Consider the following 16,680-nt stretch of genomic DNA (forward strand, 5'->3'; position numbering starts at 1 on the left):
TCACTGGTTCTGGCAATGTTCCAACAGGAGAATGTTTTGCTCTGATGATTACATAAAATAAGAAAACTCCCAGTAAGAACTAAATCCAAGTTGTGTCTTGTTAGCAATGAGAATTATGCAAAATCAATATTAATAACTGCTGATGCTTGTGATGAACAAATATTGCTAACCAGATGAGTTCAATACTTATAAAATATACATTACTTAATATGGGAAAACTTCATTAAAGTTTCTTATCTGGAAAAAAACATACATTGCAAAATCGCTTTGATGTGATGGAGTATCCAGAATGGCAGGTTCATAAGTAAAGCTTTACTAAGCCTTGCTCTTCAACTTGCACTGGATTATGTGGGTGTCAGCTTGGTCTGTTCCTTGCTGTTCTGAAGGGTGCTATGTTCCAAATATAATCAGTGCTTTCAGGGCTTTATGTTGGGTTGAACAAAAAGCTACAAACTACAAACAAATCTAGATCTTCATTTTGAGGCACCACGGTAGGATGAACCTGCAAGTAAGAGCAGAACCCAGTCAAAATAGTAGAGTTTGAGATGTGCCCTCTGCAACATTACTCAGCCTTATGAAACAAAACCAAACCCATAAGTTTGTTACCAAAGGAAGGGTAGACACTTGCTGAAACATTCACTGATGTCTCACTGAAAAGTGTGGCAGGACAAATCATTTTACTAACTGATGACAGGTTTTGAGTTTGTAATAAAACTTACAGACAAAAAAGTGTGACCCAGTTTCTTGTTCCATGACTGGACAATTTGCACGGCTCTAAATATAAACTGTTGATAACATCTGTAATTGTTGCCAAGGCACACACTGCACAAATTGCACCAGGCAGCAAGTTGTGGATGTCCAACTGCACGGCAAAACCCCGCTTAGAAATGATGAATCAGGCACAGTTTTTCTCCTTTTTTTCATACCCAGGTACAAATAAACATGAAAGCCCATGTTGAAATTATAAATATATTTGTGTTATTTATAGTCATGGCACTACACAGTGAAAATCATGTCATTTCATTCTTCTGGAGAGAATCAGAATAGAGTAACAGTATCGATTCAGAACATCCTCCCACTGCCCTACTTCATTCTGTTGCAATGTGTTTGCAGAAATAACAACCTTAACAACAGTAGCATTAAGTGGCATTGAATAAGCTGTAGAGCTAACAGAAATAAACACTCTCATCCTGGTTTTGACCTCAGCATGGTGCAAACTCCATTGCAAGTGCAGTTGGCCAGTGGATTAACTTCATTGATGTCAGTCAAGTCACCTTGATATGAGATCAGATTAGACCTACTGCATAACAAATATCTGCTTCAGCCTAATGCGTATAATCAATACACATCGCCCCAGTATAGTGTCCTCCCCCCCCACATATCTCAAAGCACTTGAGAAAGCAAAATAATTATGATCTTTGTTTTATAGGTAGTGGAACTGAGGCACAGGCAGATAGTGATTTGTTGGAGTTCTCCTACTTGATCATTGTTAGATGGAGACAAAACCCCAGAGCACCACATCCTGATCTTGTCCCTTAGTTACTGGGCTGTATTAACCCATAACACACAGTGTGATTAACTCCTGTCTGCCTGAACAATATGCACAACAGATAGAAGAGATTTGGAACTAACTGTCCGTAAAAGACCATTCATATTAGCTGAGCAAGGCAATATTTTAACCAAAGAGTGTTTTAGCATTTACAGTGGTTAAACAGATGCTACTTTTTATCAGATCTAATTCTTTGATAATAGCATACAGTCCTTAGATCATTTACTACTATGTTAAGCCCTCACAGCTACTCTAGATATTTAAATACACAGAGCTTTAAAAAAATATTTCCATTACAAATATTTTAAAAATATACTTATCCTAAAAAGCTGTCCAGCACTATTCCAAAAATCTCGTGTAATAAATGTCTTGTTTTAAATTCTAACAAAAATATCTACCCTTATATAGAAGAGCTCAAGTTTTGACAAATCTATAATACAGTCAGAAACATCTTGGGCCAGATGCCACTCTTGTTTATACAGTTGCCAATTTGGATCATGGTGTTCATTTCAGTTGTGCTACTCTAGTATAATCAGGAGCCAAATATAGCCCTTGGTATTTTAAAATAACTAAATGGACTGAATACTGCAACAGTTATTTGTACCTGGCATTACAGCGAATGGAAATCCTTTACTTCATTGCATCTAAAAATGCAAAGAAACATAAAATTCAGTGTTTGTGCCATAACCAAAGCGGTGCCAAGCAGCTGCAGTGGATGACTCAGACACAGAATTGTGGGGTTTACAGAAAAAGATTTTTTTGGCTGAACGATGCCTGCAACTGCTGTAACTAAATGGAGGATGAATGTTTATAAAGAACATTTGTAGAGAGAAAATGCCAACCTTCCTCTAATGCTTTCTCTAACTCCAGGAATCCTTTCAATCACATTTTGTTACTTGTGTGAGCTTAAGAGAATCTCTCATTACTTAGGCCCAGGAAGGACACTATTTTAATTGCTTCCTTATTTTCCAGCTGAAATGCCTCCATCTCACCTATCCTTTTCAAAGTGTGATTAGAACGCATTATCAAGCCCTTACAGGGATCTGCATCTCACCCGAAGGACAAGTTGGAAGCCAAGAATTATTAGTCTTCTAAAACACTGGAGCTTTTTTTTTTTTTTAGCCTTTACCCCTTTTTTCCTCCAATCTTCCATTTTAAATGCGGCGCTTGATTAAGGATCACAGAAACTGAGCCTCCCTCATTGCACCAGGTTACATATGTAAGAAAAGCTAACAGTCTTGGATGCAAGCTCCAACTCCATCCTCACCGTCATCTTCATCGTCATCGTCATCTTTACTGGGAGCACATCTTTGGAAGCAGTGTACTAGAGTTGCTAAGAAGAAGCTTGAGAGAATAGCAGCAATGGAGACTGCGACTCCAGAGAAGATGATGAAAAACAGGTCTGTCAATGACAAACTAAATTTGCATTCACTAAAGCTGACCTCAGATAATTCATTCAGAAAGATTCTTCTGTTTTCTACAGGCAGGGAACACTGGATTTCATGGAGACCTGCAAAGAAGAGGAAAAGGGAAACAAATCAGTGGACTGTTAGTGAAGTCCTCTGTTGCTCCGGTCAGAGACTGAATGGCTGAAGAGCAGTTTTAGGGTTAATTCTAGGTTTATGAATTTGTACAAAATTCAGGAAAATAATGGAACAAAATCTGTCACTACCCAAAAGCCATTACACAGCCCCCTCAAGTGGGTAATTAAGTTAGTATTAAGTTAATTTCACCTTCAGTCTTCTGACAGGTCAGGTGTGACCTAGAACCAGGATCATAGAGATAAAACAAGCCAGTATAGAACCCTGGATGCATCTAAATCTGAAGACTTGGAAGCACTGCCGGGCTACTCCATCTGAACACAAATTCTGACTCCAAATCAGGGTAACAGGGATACTGAAGTTCCTTCCACACCACTTTTTTCCATGTACTTCCAAAATTACAGTTGTATTTTCCTTCTGGTCAAAACAGAGGCTTATGTTCAACGGATGCTTGTCTGTCTATGACCTGCTTTCACCTTTTCTCTCTGCCTGTCATAAGGACATGCAGTCTGGCAGGTGTTATTCCTCCATGCATTACTGAAGAATGCCTAGAGCTGGGCTCTTCATAGTGAAAGCAAAGAGAAAGTCCATTTTTAAAACCTGATGAGAATATACTGTGATACTGGGCAGTAAAAGCTTACAGTTCACTGCACAGAACCATCTCCCTCTTCATTCATAATGGGAAAATCAGGAGAGTGTGTTAAACGGGCTAGAATGGAACAAATAATGACATGAATGAAATCTTTGTGGCTGTTGGCAAGATGGTTTCTATCTTGCTGCTAAGGATATGAATGCAAATGAATTATTGTGCATTAGTGCCAGGAGAATTGCTGCTGGTTTCCTTAATACACTTTCACTCTTTGTTAGTGATCACAGGAGGGATCCAAGCATCTGATTCTGCACTCCTGTGTGCACACGGTCTAGAAGGTGTTTCCGTCACACAGCTCTACCATATAACCAATACGTCACTAAATAAGGAATATGTGGCAATAAGATTTCCTCTGCTTTTGTGAATCTCATTTTTCTTATGGCTGAACAGCAATGGCATATGATATTTTAATATTAAACCCAAGCTCCTAGGGTTAGTGGTGCAAACTGGTCCAGCTCAGCTGTTAGGTTGATTTGGGAGGGAGTTTTAGCTAAGTCTACTATGGATCCAATGACTTCCTTGACCTTTTAATGATGATTGTACTAAATTTTAATCCTTAAAAGCCAAACTGTATGTCATATTTGCCTAAAGTTCTGTTGCCTTTGGTCTTTATCATGCTCCTCTTGCTGACAATGGACTAAAAGCTACCAGCAGAACAGGACAAGTCAGCATGGCCAAGGTTTCTTCTAGGCAAGCTGCCACCTGAATACATGCTACATTTTCCCTGCTGAGCCTGGAGCGCACTGGTGACATACACCAGATGGTGAGGCAACTTGCTCTGCACATCTCTGGAACCTCCTACCTATGCAATGAGTCTCGAAGGTAAAGAAGCCACACTGTTTCCAACATCCTCTGAGACACTTGGAGATCCAGAAGCTGCAGTATTCATATATAGTGTGTCTTGTATACAAGCTGACACACAGGAGCACTTGAGCATGCCTTTGCACAGATGCCTAGGATACTATTGCATTCTCTAGCTTGTGACAGAGCTCTCTGCACAAACCTTTCTACTGAAAGAAGAGAGAGTTGTTCACCAAGTCCTTATTTTCTTCTCATCAAGACTTGAGAATAGCAACCTTTGGGTTAATGGAAGGAACAAGCAAAACGGGACACAAATGGATATCCTTCCCTATTCAAAACCATGAGATCTATGGGAGGAGTGAAAAACCATGGGTTGGAATTCCAAGCCCTGTGTCTTTTTAATCAGAGTTTAAAAAGCAAAACAGTTTCAATAAATCAAAATGATGTTGACAGTAATCAAAGCAGTTACAGCTGTTGTATAGAAACAGCAAGAAAATGAATGTAACATACTGCAAATTCATTCAAAGAGGAAGTTCCTTGCTAACAGAAAAGAACATTGCAGTATTTTGGCAGAAAAGCACAGTCCAATTGAATATGAGACCTGAAAAAATCCCATTTCTCTTGTAGCAAGCACAAGAAAAACAAGTTTTTTTCTTTTTCTAAACTTTCTATTTCAGACCAAAGCAGAAGAAATTCTCTGGTGTCCTCACATGCCACCTTTTAATGTGACCCCTGTGTTGGAGGGGCCTTGATGAGCTGGAGTATCAGACCTAAGCTTCCATAAGGAAGGAAGTAGAAAAAGGATGTATTATAGATGGGGTAAAAAACTCCAAAAGATAACTCCTGTTCTAAGTAGTTCTGCAGACTACAGCCCTTACCTCTAGAAATATCCTAGCCTGGTAGTATTTGCCCAGGATCCCAGAGGCAGAAAACTAAGAGCTCACTTATTCTTTCCCATTACTATCAGCAGCTTTGCTATAGATCAAAACTGAGCCTGCAGGCTGTGAGCTCTATTCCCAGTCCTCAGATGCTTTCACCTAACATCACAACGCACAGAATAAAGAAGAGAACCTGCAATAGATCAAGAGTATTCCTTGTTATGTGCTGGGATGATTTTGAGTCTGATTAGACAATAATGAGAAATAAAAAAGCTCTTCCCCATGTAGCCATGGGTAGTGGAATGTAGGTCATGTTCTCAAACCAAATAGATTAGATAGGAATTTCTTACTTGCTTTCCCTGTGACACTCCAGTGTGTTAGCTTAGCCTTAAGTTTTTATAGAATTCGCATGTCATGGAGAGTAATAGATGCCACTGGGCAACGTATATCACCACGAACCAGGCGCAGTGCAGACATCTTGCTAGATCCCAGCTCTGGTTTCAGCCAACCTGTGCTTGCACCATCGTTTTCAACAAGACAGGAAGGAACTGACCTCCTCTACCCACAGAGAAGGCAGTCAGCTAAAATTGTGCTGGAAGCAACCGAGGAGGACTCCAGAGCTCGGTGGAAGCACATGGCAGCGATTGAGGGAGGAAGGAACATTCTGCTCAGTGAAGTTTCCCTTTGCTGTGTCCTGATGCTACTGCAAACCCCAGTACAGTTAACAGTAGCATTTCTTCCCACTCCAAAGAGGATTTGAAACAGGCTGTTCATTTGTGACAATAGTAAGACTAGCAGCTGTATCTCTGGTGGCACAAGGAATTTCTTCTCTCAAAGCTAAAGCAGTGATTATTGCACCAGAGCTCCTAACTGCTTACCTGAAAATGTCATCAATAAGTCATCTTAATGCATGTCTGCTTAAGAAGACTTAGTAACAATAAATGCCACTGCATCTGCTTCCTTCCACATCAATACTTGACTTTTCATTATTTAAAAGTAGGTTGTCCTTATGACATGAGGATCCAGTGTGAATGAAGAACTGATGTTCCGTACTCCACCTGTGCAATAGATTCAGTTTTGTTCTTTGCTTGGGCAGGACACAGTCCCAGGTCATCATACACCCTCTGCACAAACAAAAGAACAGCTTCTATAAAGTGACCAGTATTCATTATAAAGTGTGGGGTTTTTTCCCTCTGAGTGATTCTGTTGCATACAGGCTGGCTCAGTCAGATTACCTGTCCACACACACAAGACTTCCAAAGGACAGGAGAGTGCCATTTAACCTCAGTGCTCCACTTTTACACACTTTAGCCATGGGAATGCTGTTTTTTTTTCATATACTTTCTTTGGTTTTTTTCCTCTTTGTTTGATTTGCTTTTGTTTTTCTGTGGAACCTGCTCAATTTAACCATTCAAAAAAAACAGCCAAGCTTCTTGAAAGGGTATGTCAAAGATATTTAGTGCTTGGCTGCAGCAAGTAAACCTTTGATGATAGCTATATATATACCTCATTGCTCCCACAACATGTTCAAAGAGTTGCTTCTTCATACCAAACAAATCTGTAAATGAACTAACAAGTGTGAGTGTTATAAATATATAGCTTATGTTATTTTGGTCAGGGCAATCACATTATCTGCAGTGACTCCAGCTGGCCCAAGGACAATGTCACACAGGCTGTAGCTTTCTGCTACGTCATCTGAAGCAGCAGATGTACTTTCCTGGCAGGCTGTAACATATTGTTTGCTTTCAAAAGGGTAATGCTTTGAAGTGCCAGTGAAGGGACGGGTGCTAGATTCTATATAGTCTTGTCTCAACACGGAAACATAAAATGAGGTGAAAATACGTGGCTGCACCCTGAGGAACAGATCATCTCAGTAACATGGCGAGTATGAAAATGCTGGAATTCTAGAGCCATGACGTTAAAAGGAGAGAGGTTTTTAAGCAAGAGGTATCACTTACTCCAGGTCTACTCAACTCTATTTTAAAGGACTCCTTGTGTATTTCTGTCTGCTTATTTCCAATACCCATGCTAACTATATATTTATTGAAGAACTTCTGAAATTCATTATTACTTGAATTTTATGGTCTGTTTACCCTCAGAGGGAGATTTCCCAGCTATAATTTTGGATGCTGAGCTTAAAAAGAGGCCTCAATTCTGTTGGGTCTTTGTAGAGTTCACAAAAAACAGGTATCAAAATAAACAGCTTCCTGACATTCAGCAGTGTACAACAGTATGAGATCATGAAAATGGTCACTCATACATACACTGGTATGTATAGGAAATATGCCCAGAAAAACACCTGAAGCCATAAATATCCAAGTGAGCTTCATGCACACATGTTCATTACTATCTATGCAGTAAACATAAAAACATTATAATATGCTATTTATTATTATTTTTTAAGTAAAATTTATATTCGCTCTTTTGGGCGGAATTTAGCTGTTCTCTCATGTTGCTGAATGCAGTTGACAGAGACTGAAATGCTTAAATATGGCATTATATTTCTCATATGGTATTTTTCCTCCAGCTATAGCTCTCTTTTGTCTACTTAAACACTGTCACTAATGCATTAGATGTACTAATAAGCATTAATGAAGACAGGCATTGCCTCTGAAGAGAGATGAGTTCTCATTGGAAATAGCCTCAAGCTATCAGAACAGGCTCAAAAAACCCACAACCTAGATTTAGGTCCTTAAAGCAATTTTTTCTTATAGCCAAGTGACCTAGAGCCTCACAGATCAACATCAGAGGGCTCGTAACAGTTTGTCTCAGTGCCTAAATATTAGCATTAGGTGTTCATGTCTTCAAATGCTTTCCTCACACCTTCAAGATGGAAGTACTCCAAATAACCTTAAGATGGGAGAAACAGAGTGAAAAGCCAGTTGCAGTCTGACCATTTTACTGAAAATTACTAGGATAGCAAATCATGTATTTATATGTAGAAACAGATTTTATGCACTTCATAGGGAATCTAATTTCTGTTAGGAGCTTCTGCTTGAACAGAATAAAAACTGCTGTGTGAAATGCCTTAAGGCTTTTCATTCCTTTCCATAAAGACAGATATTGTGTTCTGTACCAGTGATGTGCTAGCATGTTCACAATACTCAGGGAAGAACCGAGTGGTTGTAATGGACAGAACAGCTTGTCCTTTTTAGCTGAAGCGTGCTCTGGTCTGTATTAGTACATGAAGTTAAGGCAGCCTTCTCTACATAGCAGATAAATAGGTACTGATAAAGAATGCCAAGTTGAGACGACTTACAAAATGCTCAGTTGTTCCGCTGAGTTTTAGTTAGGCAAATGAAACCTGTGCTCCCATTTAACAGAGATGCTTTGTTCTTAGGGCAATGGTTAACATTTTCAGTGAGCCCAGGGCTACTGTAACAGCCTGGACCAGTGAAGTAAGATGTTATTTTATTTACAGAATAAGTTTAGTAATGGATCTTAGATTGGAATGCGATTATAGAAAGAGCCAGAGAAGCAAGAGATGAACACCTCATGGCAGTCTTTCTAAGCAGGCTTACACAAATCCTTCCATTCTTCTCACTGCACTGATTCTCTTCTGAATGTCCTGTTTTCTTTTAGGACTGAATTCAGCCTGAGTTTCCTGTCCAGAAGGCCGCTTACATTCTCACTGTCACCTGCTCTGGCTTTTTTCCCTACGCCCTCTTCCTGCCATCCTTCTGTCCTAATCTTTCCCATAGACAGCTTTTACCTGGAAGTATTCCACTTTACCAGAATTTACCTATCCACCTATATAGGTACTAGCTACAGAAGTCCTTAAAGTAGCTAAACAGGATCTGTATCAGTATCATCACTATGAGCCCCTTTCAGTATCTTAAAAATCTGCAGTCTTGTGAACAGCACTTTCCAAATTGGTGTGACATTTGCCCAGATGAAGAGGGAAACATGGTCCTAGGTACACTTTCGTGTTGTGACACAGGATTTGCAGCCGCTAATGAACTTTCTTCTAGTAAAGTTCAGTGATTACCTTAGTTTTGGATACAGTCCTGCACATGGAGCCAGTTCTGTCTTCTTTGGGCTTCTTTCACCAGTTTGGCTTCTAGTGGTGTGAAGGTAAGTGTTAGCATCCAGGGGGGTGGTGCACTGACACTATGCTAGCTAATCCCATCTGCAAGTCTAACACTGAGCACTGATCCTCATGTTAAACTTGCACTACTTTAATGTCAGACATTCAGAACATCTGTTTCCTTTATTTATCACACAGACAGCACAAATCTATCTGGAATTCTGTCACTGGCCAATTCTGAATGAATTTTTCAAAGCCACCAATAAGAATGTTCAGTCCAAACCTCATCAAATTGCTACAAACCTGATACTCTTTTAACAGAGGGCAGCAAAATTTTTCATTATTGCAATGGATAGTGGGAAACTAGAAGTCTGTATTAAACACAGAGGGTTGGGAAAACATCACTGCATCCAGCACGGAAAGCACAGACACTGACTATTTCTTGCAATCCCAGAAACTACACAACTTCCCAAAAAGGTTTTTCCAAAGATAGCGAGAAGGAAAAAAGTAAAAAGCAAAACGAGGGCAAGATGACAGAAAGGAGACACTGGAGTCACCCTCCCGGAATACTTCAGCTCTAATTAAAAGTAATGTTAGAAATGCATTAGTCATTAGCAAACAAGGTCACAGGCATGGCTGCCCAAAGCATGTTCTCAGCCACAGATCTCTCCAAAGCACTTCAATGCGGCCACTGCAGACTACTCATATGTCCTTGTTACATGCATTTCGTCTGAATCCAACCCCTTCATCAAGATGGGATCCTCAGAAGGATTCAAGAAACATTTTTCACAGTGCTGTGCATTAATTTTAACAGCACCTTTCACCAGAAATTGATTCCATCAAAGCCGTTTGTATTTAAACATAAATGGGAGCATGCATAAACCTCAGTTCTGTAGGTCATGTGCACCAGCGACAGCCTTTTGCTGGATGAGACCCCAGTTTCAAACAGTTTTCTTAAAAGTAGGTTAAGAGATGAGGTAAGAAAGGAAAAGTGCATTTTTAGCCCAGATAAAATGCGACACAGAAAAAGCTCTGAAAGCTGAAGAAAACCTTTCCAAGTAAGTGAGTGTATTTTTTCAGTATTTCCAGCTCTCTCTGAAGTAGAAAATGCAAGAAATCTCAAAGATGACTCTTGACCTCAAGGCAATGAATGCCAGATTTCCTTAGACTTGAAACCTTATGCCCTGAAATTATTTAACTCAACATCTAACCACCCTCCCTTTATTCAGCACCTCTCTTGGTTTTAATCATATTTTTCTTAATTTCTTCTGTCAGAGCCCAAACAAACTTTCTTCTTCCTCCTCCTCCTTCTCCTTCTGCAATTCTCACTTGACTTGACAATTGCTTTTTGCAGTATTCGAGATGGATCAAATATAATCAAGCAGAGAATAGAAGATCTATAATGTCTAGGAGAAAGAATAATAGTTATAGTCTCCAATTATCACTTTTGGTCTTCACAATTCCGTCTCCACTCTCAGTTTGTTATTAATCAATAACCAAATCAGAGGGAAAAGACTGGTTTGGTTTGGAGTATGATGAAAATTCTGGTTTACTATCTCTTTACAAGTAGAAAAATGTTTGCTGTTTTAAAGTGCTGGGTTCGACTGCAGTAAAGTGCTGAGTTTAACGGCAAAACTTTCAGTGCAGTTTCTTTACCAAGTCTGCGTGCAGATGTGGCATGCAGAAGCACTGACTCACTGCCAAATTAAGACTTCAGTCAGACATTTAGGTTAGGTGAATAAATGCAGGGAACTGCAAAATGATTCAACCCCCAGCTGTTTGTGTGAAGTGACAAGTCAGATGTGCAAAGCAGCTCAGCTGAGGAGGCTTCTCGGTCAGCAAGCCAGAGAGGTCAGTAGAAGGTACAACTCCACAAGCTTTCTGGGAGCATGCCAGAAAGAATAGACCTGACTTTTGCAAAACTAAGGGGTTGAAGTACAGCTTTTGTTCAGAGACCTTACTGACAGAAGCATCCCAAGGCAGTGTAAGACACAAGACAGTGTACAGAGCCTTTAGTTTCTTTGCAGTGTTTCTCATGAAAGGGCTGGGGATCACCACTGTGAGTTTACTGTCATTCACCTTTCCACAGTTTCCCTTCTCAGCAAACCCAGGTTACAAAGTCTGCCACTTACAGGCTGGGGAACTTCCATCTGTCATGGAACCATTCTGTACTGCTCATCACAGTTTATTCTTAAAGAACACAAGAGAGGAGAAACACCAGCTAACTCCTTTCTCCTTCCTTGATTTCCCATTTGTACAGGCTGTGCAATGCAAATGCTTAAATAGAATTATAAAGGAAAGCCATGTAGCATTGATACATGAGCTTCTCCTGGCCCCTGAAAATGCATCCCTTTTGCTTTTGCTGTATTTCCAGACATAACGTGTGCTGTCCTACTTAGCTTGATGCATTTGCTGCCAGAGTACTTCTGTCTCCAGCCTTTCAGCAGTACCCTGAGGAAGCCAGGGAATCGGAATCCTGGACCTTTCAGTGACTTGCTCTTCCCACCCCTATCAGGAAAGGCCACGCAAACAGGGCTGTGGACAAGGTCAGCCACACAAACAGTGCAAATGTGATTAGTTCTTAATGGGTATAATATTGTGATATAATTACAACCTAAAAACTGGATATTAAATGCAATCAGATCATAATTCTAAGAATTAGTTTTACATTGGCTTGCCAAAAGTTGGTTTGAAAGGTACTGAATTGTGGCATTGTGGTTTCAGAATTGGCTTTGAGACAGTTTTTCCTTTTTTGGGTTAATTTTGCCCTCTGTGAATATTGTTTTGCTGGTTTATTACAGGAGACAGCCAGTATGTTTGTGGCAGCAGCTCTCTGACTCCACAGGCTTTTCTGCATACATGCACTGGAGATCACTGGATGCAAAGACATCAGAAGACTTGCTCCCGGGAACAAATACAAGTCAGGGGGACAGCTCTGATTAAACCAACTGTTTGAGCATTTGCTCCTTCCCTCCTCGTCTTCCCAAATAAAATCTAACTGAAAGTTTGGAAGATGCAGATGAGGGAGTCAATTTTTAGCTATTAGGCTGAAACACAACTATGGATGAGAGAAAATGCCGTGAGAAAGCATCTCGAAGCTCGCAAGACACTGGGCACACTGTTAATACTATAGGAGAGCTCAATCACTTGAAATTTCCAGACATAAGTTCAGAGATGCTTTAGAACACTGACAGGGCTGGGACAGACTCTCAAACTGAAGAGACTCTGTCTGGATAAAGGGGAAGGAGCAGAAGCTTATTAAAAGAGATGGAAAGCACAGAGAAAGCGAACAGATGTTTAGCATGGGGTGGGCAAATACTTGGTTCAAATAGAGCAAACTTCAGCTAAAGCATCACGGGAGGTGTGAGAACAGGCCCAGGTTTGGTTCTGAAAGAACAGAGATGAAAGTTTCACTGAGGGAGAGGGCAAAACCACAACACTTTTCCTCAAATGAAAAGTGAGGAAGCTGTGTTCTTCCTCCACACAGCTGCTTTAGAGCTGAGGATACTGATGGCAACCTAGATGAGTATATGAAAGAAATGCTGCACAAGGTCAGGAGCATAGGAAGAACCGAATAACTGACTACTGATCAAGAAAGGGGAGAAAAGACCTCTGGAATTTGCAGCCTCACTGTTTTTCTTCCTTTTTGTCTGAATTCAAAGGAACAGTTACTGAACCACAACCCATTCTCCTGAGCTCTTCTCCCCCAGCTTTTTAGTTCTCACCATCTTCTGCACAGATATCCCCACTCCAACACACTGATTTCATGTCAGGCAATGCCTGTACAGCCTCTGTAGTTCTTACAGAGGTGCTTTGCTTCAAGCAGTTTGCATCTGGGCAGCTCAGTGGTCTAAGATTATACCCTGGTGCTTGTTCAGAGGCATGAACTGGGGGATGATCTACTGCTAAAGCTGGATTAAGAGAGGCTTTAGGGTTGGGTGGGATGTGTGGAGCAAGAGTCTGGATTCCCTATGTTTCCAGTGTTAATACTGTTTTTTTCCCTTCCCATGCTTTTTTGAAAATCACTGGCCCAAATACAAGCATTATATTTGGGGTGTTCCAGAGCCAATTCAATTTATTCCTAGTATGGAAAGCACTGCTATTTTAATGAAAAAGAGCCCAGATCAAGCTAGAGAGTTTCAAACACAGAGTATCGCAACAAAATACTTCCAGGAAAGGGTTGACAACCACAGTTGCATAAAATGGGGATTTAACTTTTCTGTAGCAGCTTTCGAGCCGATCAGCAAGATGAGAGAAAAATCACTTTTCTTAAGGAGCTGCCACAGAATATTTAGCTGCTCTCAAAGGGCTTATTGTAGAAAACATTTTTTACCAGAGAGAAAATGAAGTCTGGAAGAGAACCAGCTCGGGGCTGAATGAATTTGAAAAGGCTCTTTCACTGCCTGTGTAAGCTTAGTCTATAAATCAAAACTATTAGGGCTTAATTTTTAACTTGTATTTATTAACTGGGAAAAGGAGCTGCTGCTAAAAAAGCCAGCATCATTTTAATGGGCTCCTTTGCTGAAGGCATGCAATTACGGCTGGACCAAACTGCAGTGTGGGACACTGCAGGCAGCACACAGACAGCCTGACCAAGAACCCTCCTGCCCTCCAAGACAGACATACAAAGAACATACATGCTGTGCTGTAAGGCACCGAGCATTACCTTTCTGGAGCTTCGATGCATTGTCCTGTATCCAGCTGAAAAGACTGGCAAAGTCACAGTCACAGACCCAGGGGTTGCCCTCTAAGCGTATAGTCCGCAGGGAGGGAAGCGCTTCTAGGATTGCCACATTGAGGCTTTGTAAGTTATTGTCATTCAATTCTAACACTTGGAGCTGTTCCAGGTTCTCAAAAGCAGCCTCATCCACATCCACCAGGTTATTGTTGCCAAGGCTCAATTTTACCAGTTTTTCTGCTGATTTGAATATCCCAGCATCAAGCTGTGTTAAATTATTGTAGCTTAAATCTAAATAGAGCAGTTTGGTAGACCTGCTAAAAGTGCCCTCTTCTAAAGAGGTGAGGGAGTTATTCCTGAAATCCAAATAGACCAGATCTCCATAAAATATAAAGAAATCAGCTGGTATCACCTGAATGTTGTTATCAGCTATGAGAAGTTTCCGTACATCCAATGGAAATGAACTAGGAACACTTGGGAGTCCTTGATCCCGGCAATCTATGGTGTGGTAGTCCATACAGCTACAGACAGCAGGGCAAAAATGACCCACGGGTAAGAAAAGCAGGCAGACAAAGAGAGGAGAAGGCAGAAGGCAGAAAGGAAAGCATGGCAACATCGTCAAGGATCTGAAAGCTGTGATGAGCACCACTTCTAAGAGAAAGACATTTTGCTCAGCTGAGCAGTAGTGCCCGGTATTTGTGTGTGTGTGTGACTGTATCCAGGAGATCACATATCATCATAGATCCGATAGCAGCACAGCCTTGGGAGGGGAGGGAGAATGACTGAAGGAGGGAGGGAGGGAGGGAGGGAGGCAAATGTGAGGATTTACACTGTCAGAATGTTATAATGCTGCACAGTGCAAGGGAAAGCGATGATTGGCCAAGCGGTGGATCTTTCAAAAGGGCTCCCTTTGCTTCTGTGAGCTAAAAAAAGCCGAGAGCCTGCTCGCATATTTGCTGTGTATTCCAGCAAATGGGAAATCACACCTGATCCGGTGACTCTGACAGCAACAGCTTATGCTTAAAAAGCCCTCCAGGTAATAAACCCTAATGAAATCACTGACTTTGTTTCTTTGTATGAGCCTATCTCAAGGTGAGCAATGCCCTATGGAAAGGCAGGTGAGGGCCAAGGAAGCATCCTGGTTGACTGCTAAGGACTGTTCTCCCTTTCCTTTGTAAAACAGGGAGCAGAAGAGCAGCAAAGGGGGAGCCCACAGACAAGGCACTTGTGCTGTTTCTGGATATGACTCATTATCTTTTAATCAAGAAGGATAACCTCCTATAGCAACAAGGAATACGGTCTGAAGAGCGCGGGGTCTTTACTTCGCGTTTTAATGACAAAACCAGCTACTCCCTAATACAGCACCAGTAGAGTCTGTTGGGCCACGGAGAAGTGCAAATTGTGGCTCAGCTCTTCAGTGAGCTAAAACTGAACAGATTTTCTTCATGTTCAGGGGGTTCAGTATTTGACAATCCATCTGCCTGCCTCCTGTGGGCCAGCAGAGATGATTTTGCAACAGGGTATCTGTGTTTTTCTGACATTCCCAAATCCACACCCAGAAAGGCAAATCCTCAGCCAGCTGCAAGCTTAACATTTAACTCCATCCCTCCCTCCTCATGCACGTCGTACAAGCAGATAGAAAGGGGACTCTGGTGCTTGGGCCATACCTATGCCTATGAAGGAAGATTTTTCTAAAGACAGGTTGTATTTGTGTGCATGTGTCCTGAAGATCAGAGCACAAACTCAAACACCTTTGGAGAGCTCATTCCTATGTCAAAGAGAGGCCAGTAATCTTGATTTAACGTTGTATTTCATCACTGAATTCAGTGTCTTTCATCCAAGACATGGTATAAAAACTTCCTTCTAAAACAGCCTATCCTCCCAAGATAGTGCACTTAAACTCACACAAGGAAGCAGGATTATCAACCTCTCCTTCAGGAAGGACGTAGAAACATTGAACTGCTGTGGGGGAGCAAAGAGGGAGCCAGACTGTTCTCAATAGCACCCACTAACAGAAAAAAGAGGCTATGGGCACAGATTAAAAACCATCTGAAGAGATGAAAACACTTCTCTTTTCCTGTGAGGGTGGTGAGACACTGGAACAGGTTGCCCTGAAAAGTTGCGGAGCCTCCATTTACACAAATGTTGAAGAAGAGAAATCTCTCCCATGCGGTACATGGGGCAACCTGCTCCAACTCTGCTTGAGCAGGGGATTGGACAAGATGATTTCCAGAGATCCCTTCCAGCCTCAGAGCTGTCAGGAAATGAACGTGCCAGGAAGAGTTATACCTTTGAGCACATTTTGCAACACCTTGTTTCTAATTCGTAAGTCTAAACCACCTCGAGCCAGCCTCTACATCCCTGCCATAACCACACATCCTGCTTCAGGTAGATTTCATGTCTTGAATCATTTTTAAAACACCATCCACAAAGAAATGGCCACAGCGGCCTCCATAAATCACCAGGACAAAGCCCAACTGAATTCCCAACATTATCATTTCAAACATTAACCATCATTCAACATTATCATTTCCTTATGGCTCCTCCTATGCAGACC

The 16,680-nt window shown here is 41.2% G+C and overlaps 1 protein-coding gene across 1 annotated transcript; it reads right to left on the minus strand.

Annotated features, from left to right (window-relative positions):
* Positions 1-730: 730 nt before the first annotated feature.
* On the minus strand, positions 731-15,042 carry LRRC38 (leucine rich repeat containing 38). Its single transcript, XM_062622849.1, has 2 exons — positions 14,112-15,042; positions 731-3,059 (listed from the first exon to the last, which is right to left on the minus strand). The coding sequence occupies exons 1-2, from the start codon at positions 14,737-14,739 to the stop codon at positions 2,779-2,781; spliced, it is 909 nt and encodes a 302-aa protein (XP_062478833.1). The 5' UTR covers positions 14,740-15,042; the 3' UTR covers positions 731-2,778.
* Positions 15,043-16,680: the final 1,638 nt, after the last annotated feature.

This window comes from Pezoporus occidentalis, unplaced genomic scaffold, assembly GCF_034315485.1.
Source record: "Pezoporus occidentalis ecotype Australia unplaced genomic scaffold, CSIRO_AGI_Poc_V1 ctg249, whole genome shotgun sequence".
NCBI classification, from domain to species: Eukaryota; Metazoa; Chordata; class Aves; order Psittaciformes; family Psittacidae; genus Pezoporus; species Pezoporus occidentalis.